This window comes from Pristis pectinata, chromosome 11 (assembly GCF_009764475.1).
Source record: "Pristis pectinata isolate sPriPec2 chromosome 11, sPriPec2.1.pri, whole genome shotgun sequence".
Lineage (NCBI taxonomy): Eukaryota > Metazoa > Chordata > Chondrichthyes > Rhinopristiformes > Pristidae > Pristis > Pristis pectinata.
In genome coordinates, this window is record NC_067415.1 from 45,269,245 (window position 1) to 45,282,862 (window position 13,618).

The window sequence follows — 13,618 nt, forward strand, 5'->3', positions numbered from 1 at the left end:
CTTGAGAAGGATATTCTATTGTTCTTCCTGATTGATGGAATAAAAGGCTTTTGTGATGTTAAAAAAGGGGCCAATATAATGAATGATGTTGCCACCTACACTTCTCTTGGAATTGGCATGTAGTGAAGGTCTTGCCCTTTGTGCCATGGGATGAATAAAATCCACACTGTGATTCAGGAAATAGATCTTCAGCTATTGGGAGAAGATGAATGAAAAGTACCCTTGTGATGCCTTCCCTCTAGCAGACTAGCAGGGAGACCCTGTAGTTATCACAATCAGATCTGTCTCTTTTCTTGAAGATGGTCACAATCATTGTGTCTCTGATGTCTCCTGGCATAACCTCTTCTCAGAATGGGAGATGAAACTGTGAATTTGTGACTGAATTTTCTCTCCATCAAGTTTTGAAAGTTCAACATTAATACCATCTATTCCTGAGGCCTAATTGTTTTTCAGTTAATATCTGGTGTTTTAACTTTTAACTGCTGTGGAATGGACTGCCAGTGTCAAAGACAGAGTCATGTTGAAGAGTTCTTCCAGCAAGCACTGACTGCCCGTAGCCTTGATAACCTCTCCTCCTTTCATGGTTCTGAGTGAGGTGGTTGCTTGGGTGTTTGGGTCCACACTAGTTTAGACAGCACTGAAGAATTCGCGCATGCCATGGTTATACGTTGCTGGACTTCCTTTGCTCTTTCTGCCCACTATATGTCTTTAAGGTCATGGGTTTTCTATTGGAAGTTGGCCTTCATATGCCTGCAGGTCTGTTTCTTTTCCCTTGAAGATGCAGTGCAGTTTCTATTCCAAATATGACTTGCACGTGCAGTTAACAAGCTTCTGATCATTGTCATCCTGTACCTGGTTCTTGCCGTAAAACTTGTAACTTTCAGCTATATCTAATGACCTTGGATTAATGGGAAAGGACTAGCCATTTCAGAGTTGTATCTTGACAGTTACGACCAATATTTTCAAAGACAACTGCAATGGCACAGCAGAGTACAATATTCACGTTAGCATGGTTAAGTGCAAAGCCATACTATTGCAAATCCAGGCCCATCCCCTATGGTCTAAAAAGTCAATTGGAAAGGAATTAGATAGGCTCTAATGAAATGGTTCACAGGTGTAACCAAACCAGAATGGGCCGTGCCATCAGTAATTGTCCCTAAGGCAGATGCATTGTTACAACTGTGTGGAGTCTACAAGTTGCAGATGCTGAACAATATCCATTACACATTTGTGTGAAGAGTTAGCAGGATCAAAGGAATTCATAAAACCTCTCCCATGCCTATGCACAATTTAGTGTTAACAAGGATAGTCAACGGAAAGTGACTATTAAACACATAAAGGTCTCCACTCTTACATAAAGTTAAATCAATAGGGTTAAATCTTCACTCAAAATTTTACAGGCCATAGTTTCCTTCATGATGTTGCCAAGGTGTTCACACCATTGCACTACTTATTGGAAAAGGATGGGAGCATGGAGCAGCAACTGATGTAAGATGAACGTTAGAGAAACTGAGGAAGTGATGCCATCTTTTTTATTAAGGTATTATGCATGAGTTGAAATTGGCATGATGTAGGTGTAGTATAAGCTAATGATGATGGGCAAAGTAAACTAAAATTGTTGCTTTTTGTACTTTCACAAGGAGTGAGTGCAATTATGCACAAATCAAGAAGGAAGCAGAGAGGGGACCTTCATCTCAGGAACAAATCAGAAGACCCTGCTAGCAATATTAGCTCATAAGTCAGTGATATCTACCATGACAGCATCAAGGATGGGAAGACAGGCAATCTGACTACATGGATTATAAGAATTCCTAGCAGCACACCATTGTGTATGCTCTATTGTGGCTACCATGTATAAACTTGTATGTTGGAACTGAAAGTGTGATCTACATGTTAATTATGGCTGATGAAGCCCTTGCTACCATCTGCATCTGAAATTGCAAACAAAACCTATAAAGACTCGGTGTCGAAAAGAATCTTTGTATACGTATTGAAAAATAGAGAAATGCTGACTGGTTTATAGACTTGGAACTGAAACTGTTCCATTATTATTATTATAATGAGTTATACGTTAGCAGGAGTACATCAAGTAGGGTCATATCATAATAATATTTTGAGAGATAAGACGATATCCAAACTTCATACTAAACACACAGGAATGGTTAATAGGAAAGCAATTGCAAGAAGTTTTGTTTACTGGCTTCGTTAGGCAGTGATTTCAAGTCATTAAAAAAGAAACCCAGCATCTCCCAAAATTATAGGACCAAAAAATTCCTTTGCATTCATGGCTGTGGTCTACTAGAGTGCCTGTAGACTTGTAAAAAACAAATAGCAGTTTCCTCCTACTGGCCATAGTCACTCAAAATGGATTGAAGTAAGCATATAACTAGTGAGTTGAGGTCTATATGTGGATGTTGTAGTTTACCTGAGAGGATCATTAGTGGCAGTGCTCCTCACTTTCGATCTAATCTGTTCACAAGCTTTACGAAACAATCTTTTTCCTCTCACCTGAAGCCTATGCTCTCTTATTTTGGATTAGGGTAATCCAAAATAAGAGAGGATAATCCAAAATAAGAGAGCATAGGCTTCAGGTGAGAGGAAGGAGTTTTAAAGGGGATTTGAGGGGAAAGCCTTTTACACAGAGGGAGGTTGATAGATGGAACGTGCTGTCAAAGGAGGTGGTGGAATCAGATACAATCAATACATTGAAGAGACATTTAGACAGTGACTTGTATAGGCAAGGCACAGAAGGATACAGGCCTAATGCAGGAAATTTGGTATTAGTGTAGATGAGCAAAAAGGTTGGCATTGACATGTTGGGCCGAAGGGCCAGTCTCTGTGTTGTACAACTCTATGACTTTGTATTACAGTATCAAACAGTTTCTCATTCCTTCATATTATCCAACTTCAGTTGGAGCAGCTGAGACATCAGTCAGAATAGTTAGAAAGTTTCTCAAAGGACAAATATTGCAAGGGTAGTCAAGATTCACATGATTCACACTTACCAAATTCATGTTGAAATATGGAATGACCAAGAGGCGTACATCTGTCAGTCTTTTGATAAGAAGAATATTGAGAACATGGTTGACCATTGTCCAACTCAATATGTCATCTGCTGATATGACATATTTGTTGAACTGAAGCAGCTGAGTCAAAAATATCACTCTGACATTAAACAGAAAAACACAGTTGCAGGCAAAACAAGTCTGTCTTTGCATTTAGCTCATCGACCAGGAGGTAGGAACAACATTAGATGTCTAGGTTGAAATTAAAAGTCATGTAGGCCAAATGATCTGTGCTAGAGATGGACCAAAGTCTGGCTAGTAAATCATGTGATCATGAAGCTATGTCCATGTTTTTTTCCAGTGCAGACTTCAGGAAGTGAAGCATCAAATCCAAGCAAGTCAGATAATGAAACAAACCTTCTTTGATTTCAAATCCAGAATAAAACATTCCAAGAGTGGATTTAACACCAAAACCCATGAGGACATCAGGAAAATGTCAAAAACCAGTTCTAGATTGGATTTGTAGTTGTTAATTGAAATTGATAAGTTAATTGCACATCACTGTTTGGATGTAAAAAGACTACAGACAAAAATAACAACCTTACAAAAATAGGGATGAGCAGTACAATACAATGCGCATGGACATATTCTATTCTGTACAGCTGCATTTGTGACTACATTTTGATCCTTTTGTACAGGAGAGTCATGTTTTTCTAACAAAGCAACAATGACACTAAGTGGAACAAGCAGTCAGTGGCAGGAATTTCAAGACTGGATACATGGATTATGAGTTCTGCCTTGTAGCCGAAGTACTGCCCTCTTTTGATGTACAGCATCTGTACTGTGCCTTAATGCAGCTGTGAAAGCATTACACCCTCCTCTTGCAGCCTCCTTCCCCTTCATTCTCATTCTTTACATCTTTTTCTCCTTCCATTTCTCATTCACCTTTCTCCCTTTCCCTTTTTTCTCCCTCTTCCTTTCATCTCTCTTCCTCTACCTTCTCTAGCCCTCTCCCTTTTTCCCTCCATCTTTCTCTTCCTTCACTTTCCTTTTCTCTTTTCCCCTCCATCCTCCCCCATCTCTTCCTGGTCTCCCACTTCTTACTATCCTGCTCCTCTACATGCCCCCCAATCCTCTCGCCCCCCCACTGTGGTGCTCCTACTACCCAACAGCTTCTGTCTTCACTCCTCTGCCTTGAGATCAACACAGGCCATTGAAGCAGTGGGAGGCAAGAGGGATCCAGCAACGGGGGTCAGGACTGTGAAAGTTATGTGGGAGACATTATATGTTGTATTGAAAACTCTGGTGCAATTTTTTCCACAAGGCACATATGGAAAAAATTGCACCAGAGTTTTTTCCACAAGGCACATTCTGGATTAAAGCATTAAGAAAAATCAATACGCTAATTTGTGATATTGTTAATTATGAGAGTTAATGTCAATTAATTGGAAGCTCTGATTGATACCATGAAAGTTTAAGGAATTTTGATTGAATTAATCGTATATTGACTTTCATGGATGCCAAGTTGCACTTAGGCTGATCTCATTCACTTTGAATAATTTGCTCCAATGCCCTAAGGGATGAATTTATTTTTACAAGAACTCAAGATGAAGAAGTAAGAACAATAGTGCAGATTACTATCTGTTCAAAGAACAAAATAGATAAATCAAGAAGATGCAGGGGAATATATGTACATGAATAATTAGGAAATATCAGGGCTATGATATTGATTTTATATTTCTCATAAAAATTAGAATAGATTCAAGTCATAAACTTTATCATTTTCTAGAGTTACCTTTCGGTTGACTTTGTGGAATTTTTCACATTAATGACACTTTTGCAGCCACAACCTTTGGTGAAGCGAAGATTTACTGTAACGATGGTAGTGGTAAAACTAACACTGGTAATCCAATAGATTGAGTGCCTATTTATTTTTAACGAGACAAATTGCCATCTAAAGAACCATTAACATTTTATTTTTAACTGTTGGGATATTATGCAAGCTTCGTTTACAGCATAGGCCCTTCTTTATGAATAAGAATTCTTGTTAAAGCTCATAGAAGCCGTGAAGGATTGAATGGAAAGTACAATTTGAAGTAAGATTGCCCAAGCCATTATTTTTCAAAAGTATACAAGTATCATTGCACTATTGATGACATCCCATTAATGAAAATATGCTTACTACAATATATTGGTCTGGGTGACTCACTGTTTGCATCTCCAGTTAAGAATTATGTCCCACACTATAGACTTGCATCAATGAAAAACATATTTCTATAATATAGTTTTAATATTCAAAAAACTCATTGTATCATACATAAACACTTCACATGTTTTAACAGGAGAAAACAATTTACTGACAAACAGCAAATGTGCCACTAGAAATGGTTGAAATAATTTACCTTCTTTTTGCATTTACAAAGCTAAACGGGTTTGCTGAAAAAGAACGGCAGCACATAGTACCAAAAATGTATCAAGTTCCACATTTTTTACATTCTACATAACAAAATTAATACTGTACTGGCATTAAGACAGACTAAATACATTTCTAGTTTCTTAGCATATACCCAACCATCCATTTCAAACAATTATTGATATGCTTGATGATGTTCATTACCACAAAGAATAAAATGAATTGTGAATCATTCCCACAGTGATAAAATAGTCAGGCAGTGTTTTGTAGCATTCCAAAGTATCAAAATCATGCCAGCTTGCTCTTCAAATAATGACACATCCAATGAGTCCAGATTTCATGAGGCTATAAATAAGCAGAAAGGATTTTGGACCAATGATATAGAGGTAGCACAATAAGATTATGTAGGTAAAATATCTACCAAAAAGAAACTCCCTTTTTTTCCTATCACCTCACCTTTTATATTTGAGCTGCTCAGGAAACTAGAAAATAATGCAGTCTGCCATTTCACAAAAGAGATTAAAATTTCACAACGTATCAAAGATAAGTAACAAAAGTAGAAGCACTTGAAGCTCACAATAAAATCTAAAAGTTGGCACTGTTATGCTTGTCTTCTTAAAAACAACAATCAAAAATATTACCAGCGTTAGAGAAACATGGCGAGCGCCATTTGCAAAAATCAACTGCTGCCTTCATTTAAAGTGGTTACATAACACATTCCACATCTATTTGATCAATTGCAGCAAAATGTTGCATGTGCCCATGGATATAATGTCTGCACAGCATTACTAAGGCTGTTGCTAAGGTGAAAATAGCAGGGAGAGTGTTCATTAAAGGAAGAAGCAAAGTAACTGTGCCAATAATAGTTCTTCATTTACTGAACCATCTCTGGAATTCACCTTAGTAACTACATGTGGCCATGATCTCTAGTCACTGTTAACAATACAAGAATATATGTTAATCCTTGCATTTTATACAATATAGTATGTAAACTAGACAATATATTAATATAGATGTATTACACAATAATGAACTCAAAGATGTTTGGATTTTAGGTTTTTAAATTTAAAGTTATCACAAAACATACAGGGTTTATTGTGACAGAGCCTGTACTGATACTAGTTTTGCGTTCATTATTGCTTTAATCTAATATACCTTGTCACAGTTTTGCACTTTCAAAACATCAATAATCAATTTAAACACAAATAAAATGGGGCTACATTCTTTTCAGATATGTCCCCAGTTTGTCATCAACGGTATAGTATATTTTCAGTAGTACAAGTTGTCCAACATCTTCACCTGTGAAATTCTGGAAGTGTAAACTTTCTGTTCTACTAATACCTTTGTAGTCAAACCATATAATGAATGAGAAGGTGTGCAAAGTACAGGTTGTACATAACCCTTGTTTGAATCTAGCTAATCTTTACAGAAGTTCAACTATTGTAAACTTCCAAGAGCAAAAAACATTGCCATTTTTATTTAGAGGATATTACTGGAGTCTTGTAACCATTGAATTATAATGAAGTTAGTTCCAGAAAAGGAACAAATTTTGCACTGTTTAAGATGTGAACCATTTACCTTATTAACTGAAATTTGGAGAGCATGTAAGAATTTTTTTGGTTTTATATTCAAGAAGAATCTCACTTTATGTAAAGTTGTAATGAGCCTTTGGTGTCAAAAAGCTGCACAAAATCCTAATTCTGCAGCAAAGATTAGAGCTGTCTCTTATGACTGGACAACCTTGTACAGTGTATCAAAGTTTACAATAAACACTTTAGAAACTCACTTGGAACATAATATGCTAAACTAAACTCATTCAAGAATGCACACCTTCACAATTCATTATTGTTCATGAGTATTTACCAGTTTCTTTGTTATTACACAAAAGCTCCTGCAGCACAGAGTTCATAAATATAACGTGGTTACTTCTGTATGTTTGTGTGCACAGGGCCATCATTATGATATCATCTTGTCCAGCAACAGAACAAGCAACTGGCAAGAAACATCATTATGTAAGTAGCACAGAAACAAAAGAGAAAGAGGAGTTGAAAAGATGCAGTTTTTACTCCTCTCCCCCAAGCTAAAGCAGACTGTTTGGAAGTACAATAATGTTTGTATGAAGCACCAGATTAATGCTGTGGACTCGGATGGAACTGGAGGAAAATCCAGAAAGCCATTTGAGTGTTAGAATAAAGACTGTTATTCCCAACAGACTGAACAAAATAAATTTATGAAAAGTGTAAAATTATCCATATGGTTACGTGCATTATTAACTGAAATTATGTATTGATCTGTTACAGTACTAATATAGACTTTACAGAAGTTTAACAACAATCTCCTTAATGTAAAATAGCATGTGTGAAATAGAAGGTGCTAATCTATATTCCTCCAACAGAAAGTGTTAAGATAATGTAATTCTTCAATAGATTGCAACTAAAATCCAATGCATTTATGCTAGAATGACTACAAAGAGATTTATGATAAAGATAAACTCTAATCTATAATGAATAGCAAAAAAAAACTTTGTCACCAAGAAAAAATGGAAAACACTGGAAATAATTAACAGAGCAGATAGAATTTCTGGAGTGAGAGATGAGTTATCATTTTGGGTATAAACATCTCTTTAAAACTGAATATTTTGAAAAAGGGTTGACATCTTAGACACTGAACTGTCTCTTCTCTCCACTGCCTGACTTGCTTTTACTGTTTATGTTTCTTACCTATCAACAGGATTGATAAAATCCTGTAAACCAACTGAACAATTTTTATTTAAAGATATGCACAGGACTAGTAATGGCGAGTCAAAATTTAAACTATTTGAAGTAACAAATTGTTTAAATCTTATTAATTTGTTTTGCCTTCACCAGACTGATCCCTTATTTTAAAAAAATCAAATTGAGTAAGCATAAATTTTATGAAGGCAAAAACTTTAAGATGTTTGAAGAAAGTTACTCAGGGACTTTAAAACTGTGATGGTCAAGATGTCATCATCCCAGAACTGGGCAAATAATGGGAAAACCATAACTGCAAATTTGCAGCAAACCATATTCATTTCTTTTTTTTAATGTACCTTGTTTCAATCAAACAACCATCTCCAATAAAATTAAATACTAAACAAACTGCCAAAGTTTTTTTTTGCATTGTTTGGACTTTGTTGATGTAATTCTCTATCCCATACCTTGTTCATTTCACTATGTACCAACACGTGCATACTAATTCATGCACACCCACATAAACCTCTGAACATTTATCTCAATATACTGTATACTGTTCTTCAGCAAATGAATATTCATGTTTAGCTTTGAATCTCAAGGCTTTTTTTGCATTATTTAAAACATTAACATGTGTCATGGGAGTAATTTAAAGCTGCAGTATCCCTTTGGTTGGCATTGTCTACATACTGATTGCTAAGCCGTTTGAAAAATTAATCAAATTTTAATCTGACATTATTAATAACGTTTTCCTTTTAACTCAAGAATTTTTTTTTGCCCTAAAGTTGAGTCTCACAACATAATACTTGGGTTTTCCCTTAGCTTGGAAAAGTCAGATAAACAAATTTCTGTGATGATGGTAAGTAACCTTATTCACCAAGAACAAGGTGTTCCAAGTGATTAGCAGACAAATTTCCTCATCTATTCTCTATATGGAAGGTACCCACATTCTAAATGAGATAAGTGATTTTGTTCAGCTTTTTCTACTACAATCTGATAAAGCCAACATTACAATGGCAAAATAAAATGGCCAAATATTGGAAATTATTGGTACAGTTTCAATTACAATTGCGTGAACACCTAGAAGTCTGACTTCAATTTACTCATGTACTAAGACTTAAATGCAAATGAGCAATTAAAAAAATGATGCAGTGCTTGAATAATGCCATGCACATTATTTATAATGCATTTGAATTGTTTGGTTGAACTCCTCATGCATATAGCTATGCAAGTCTACCAGCTTTGGCAGGATTACTAGTATAAACATGGGTAAAAAGGCCTGGATTTTTAATTAATACTGTAAAATTAATAGAATAATAACTCAAGCAATGAAAAAAATTGTCATGTATTCTATAGTGCTAATTAATATAATATCCTCTGAGTATCCATGTGAAAGTTTTTTCAGTGTTTTTAATTAAAGGATTGTTCGTGTTAAATTTAATTAAACTTACTAAACAATATAAAATGATCTGATAGTGCAATCAAATTCAACCACATAATTGTCATAAGATTTAAGAAACCAACATGTCACAAAGAATAATTAAATTTCAGTGATTCATAAAATTGTTTGAACATTCAAGGTACAATAAATGTAGTAAAACATACTCCATTACTGAGCAATGTAAAGCACTGTCAACCACACCAACATCTTTAATGTTGCTTGTATAAAGATTATTTTGAAAATTAAAAAACATCCATGAGCCAAGGTTAAGGGATACTGCAACTTAAACAATCTGCTCCTAATGCAAGATGATATGTTTCATATAATGTACATACATGTCCTTTCCAGCTGTTTACAAGTTGGTCATAGATATATTCCCTTCCCATGGATCACCCCACTTCTTTCATACAAAAATGGAAGTCCTTTTGGTCCTGGATACTATGATCCTCATCTTACAAATTTACATTCATTTTTGGTCTCAATCTTTTGAGAAGATTTGCAGTTTCACATCAGGGAGATAGGAAGTAACAATCTTTGTAGCAGATTGCTAAAGTCTATAAGTCATCTTTAACTGCAATCACGTCTTTTCTTAAATAGCTGTCATTGTGAGCAATGCACATGGCAATTAACACCATCTAACCAAGTCATCCTCTTCCCAGCCCTCTTTCTAAATACAAGTAAAAATCCATGTGATAGGAACCCACAAGGTTTAAGGCCACTAGCAGACAGTTTTCTACCAAAATGCTGTTCTCAAACTGCTTGTGGAATTCAATTGATTCCAACATTCAGAGTAATCCCACCTTCAACCAATGGAGAATCTTTGCCAATATTTGTTGACATGAGTAAAACAAATCATGTTTAGGTTAAAGTCAATGAAGGTTTGCAGATTTCTTTTTAGTTTCAGCTCATCTTTAGATCATCAGACATTATACATTCACAGAGAAGAGGAGCTTTGAGTATAATCACGCAGAATGAGAGTGTTGTACCTGGGGGATGATGGAATGCAAAGTGCAGATTCTGACACAGGAGAGGTGGGTGAACCACTCCCTGAATCAACAGAGTCTCTGAAGGGTGAGGGAGGAGTAAGCGCTACAAGCTCTTCAAAGTCTGTCTTAACCACTGAAGTCTCAGAAGTGCCATCTTTGACGCTTGTGTTTGAAGCACCACCTGCAGGCTGTGAGCGACCATTCACCTCTATAGCTGGGAGAGGCTGAATATCTGCAAAGGTTGTGATGGGTGCAGGCAGCTGTATCTCCTTCGGAAGCAGGTATGATGGACAGATGGGAGATGCTCCTATGACACCTGCAGGAGCTGATGAAAGCATCATGGAATTCAGCTCACTGATGTTGGCTGTGAAACGGTTTACCACACTGCTGATCTGCTCCATCAGAGAACCTTGGGATGAGCTGCTCCTCTGCACGTGCTCAGACTGGAAAGCAGGCATGTCGTTTTCTGCCCGGCTGACAGATCCGGCCCTGTGGCTTACAATACTGATGGGCGAAGGTGTCTGCGGTACATACTGGACAGGATAATGCTCCTCTGCCTCAGAAACATCATACAAACCTTTAATATTTGAGTCTGGATAGCTGTGGCTGCTTTGCCGACTCTCAGAGCTCTTGGGGAAAGGTTTGATGAGTGCTGATTGTTTTGAGGTATTATCCTTTTTCTTTATATGAACAGATAGCCTCTTCCACAAGTGATGACCTCGAGAAGTACGCTCATTCTGAGCCCAGGTTACAGATTTTCCATTAGAGCTGGAAATAGATTCAAAAGATAAAAAAGCAGTTTTAGTGATGTAACAAAGAAACTTTGGTATATTTTTAAAGCTTTCTCCCTTTAACCTCAGCGTAAACTGTTGTTGCATCTTCAATTCATCCAAAATAATCAGAAACAGGCAAAAGCAAGTGTTCATTCTCGACATCAGACTCTTATATCCTTCTTCATCTAACTTCATCCCATCAACATACTTCTATTCCTTTTAACCTCACTTCTTCTTAAGTGCTTCCCTGCTGTTCACCTCAACTACCCTCAGTAGTAACGTGATCCACACTCTTTTGATAAAGAAGTCTCTCCTAAATTTCCTTTTGTGTTTATTAAGTGACTACTGTGCACATATATTTCTTAGTACTGGTCTCTATTTATTGAAAACTGCATGCTTCAAGGTATGTCTTAGTTTGTTTCTGTGGAATTATTTGGTCTCTTAATCCATTTGCAATTTGCTTTATCCAGTGCATCACTGAACAAGAGGTTTTCAGTTTATTTGCTGAATTTACTAATTTAAGACGAGGCAGTGGTAGAGGTATTGTGATTACCCTCAATAATCCCAGGGAGCTTTATGGAAGTGATTCTTGCCTGGAATTTCATCAGGTATTTGTCTAAAGTCCTGCAAGCACTTCCAAAGTTTAGTTGAAATCTCAGAGAAGTGACAAAGCCTTGGAAATTCTACCCCTCTCTACCTGTAGATTTTCTTGTTGAATTAATTCAGGGTTTACAGAAGCATTTCAAAAAAATAGTAACTTATTGCAAATATATTTCAACATGTCTGGAAAGAGGAAAATATCTTTAAAATTTAACATTTGTCTGCGATATCAATGTAATCTTAAATTCACTTTGAAAACTATAGCCTTGAAATTGAGACACAGGAGACTGCAGATGCTGGAAATCTGGAAGAGCACACTAAGGAGCTGGAGGAGCTCAACAGGTCAGGCAGCATCTACGGAGGAAAATAGACAGTTGATCCTTCATCTGGACCTGACCTGCTGTGTTCCTCAAGCTCCTTTGTGTGTTAGCCTAGGAATTGAGTTATGCTCTGTCCAACTTTTGTGTGCTATACAAAATGGAAGGCAGAAAGCATATTACATACCTATGTTTGACTGCACAAAGAGGTATTGTTTACACATTAGGCCATTTACAGATACAATTATCACCAGTTTGAGGTTGGACCAACAAAACAATCTGCTGAAGAAACTCAGCAGTCATGCAGCATCTGTGGACAGATAGGAATTGTCAAAGTTTTGGGTTGAAACCCTGCATCAGGATTAAGGATGGAGAGGGAAGATAGTCAGTACAAAGAGAGAGGAGGAGTGGTGAGAGAGGGGCCAGGAGGTAATTGGTGGATCAAGGATGAGTGAAGAATGACAGGTGGTTGGAGCCAGGCAGGGGAGGGAGAGGGGTGGAGATGGGAGACAGAGGCAGGTGGGTGATAGCTGGAGGCAGGCAAAAAAAAAGTCAGATGAAACCTGCCTCCATCAATCACCTACTAGCCCCTGTCTCACCACTCCCCCTTTCCTCTTTATACTGGCTACCTTCCCTCTCCACTCTCAGTCCTGATGCAGGGTTTTAACCCAAAACATCAACATTTCCTTTCCCAAATCACTCCCCTCACAGATGCTGCTCAACCCACCAAGTTCCTCTGGCAGATTGTTGCTGCAGATTCCAGTATCTGCAGTCTTCTGTGTCACAAGTTTGAGGTCAGTGCTGCAAGATTGGTTTGCCCAGAGACAAAGTCATTTCCTCTGTTAACATTTCAATATCCTTTGATATCATATCTGGATGCACTCACATGCCTGTAAATTTAAGAGGCTATTGAGAGGTTCCCATGGGTGCAACAAAACCCCCCTCAGCTGATGAAGGATTACTGTTCCATGTTAAGTACCATTTACAGAAAACACTCAGGTTGGGATTCAGCTCTAATGGACATCATCTAGGTCAACTCAGTATTGCCACCACTGATTAAGCTGATCCAGTCCAGGAATCCATAACCTAATTGGCATCCCAATCTCCAATTTATCTGTTGTAGATGCATCTGTCCACTGTCATATCAGTAGGAGTGAAACCATGGAGATATTCTAAAAATCAAGTCCCAATCTCACACCTTACAATTTAGCACTTTTTCATGTTAAATGGGATAAATCTATCAGCTGAAAGCTGGACTTCCATGGTAGGCTGTGTGTCATCAACAAGGGCAGACCTGGATACCATCACAATCTGTAACCTCATGATGAAGCATACTTTTCAGTCTTATATCACCATCAAGACAGGTGACTAA

At 37.2% G+C, this 13,618-nt stretch overlaps 1 protein-coding gene across 2 annotated transcripts in view; it reads right to left on the reverse strand.

Moving 5' to 3' along the window:
• Positions 1 to 5,010: 5,010 nt before the first annotated feature.
• The window catches only part of grm5b (glutamate receptor, metabotropic 5b), a 379,483-nt gene continuing 370,875 nt past the window's right edge, over positions 5,011 to 13,618 (reverse strand). For both annotated transcript variants that reach the window (XM_052025542.1, XM_052025541.1), the window contains one exon: positions 5,011 to 11,324. In XM_052025542.1, the coding sequence (XP_051881502.1) occupies positions 10,505 to 11,324 (820 nt within the window). In that variant the 3' untranslated portion in view covers positions 5,011 to 10,504. The remainder of the gene's footprint in view (positions 11,325 to 13,618) is intronic.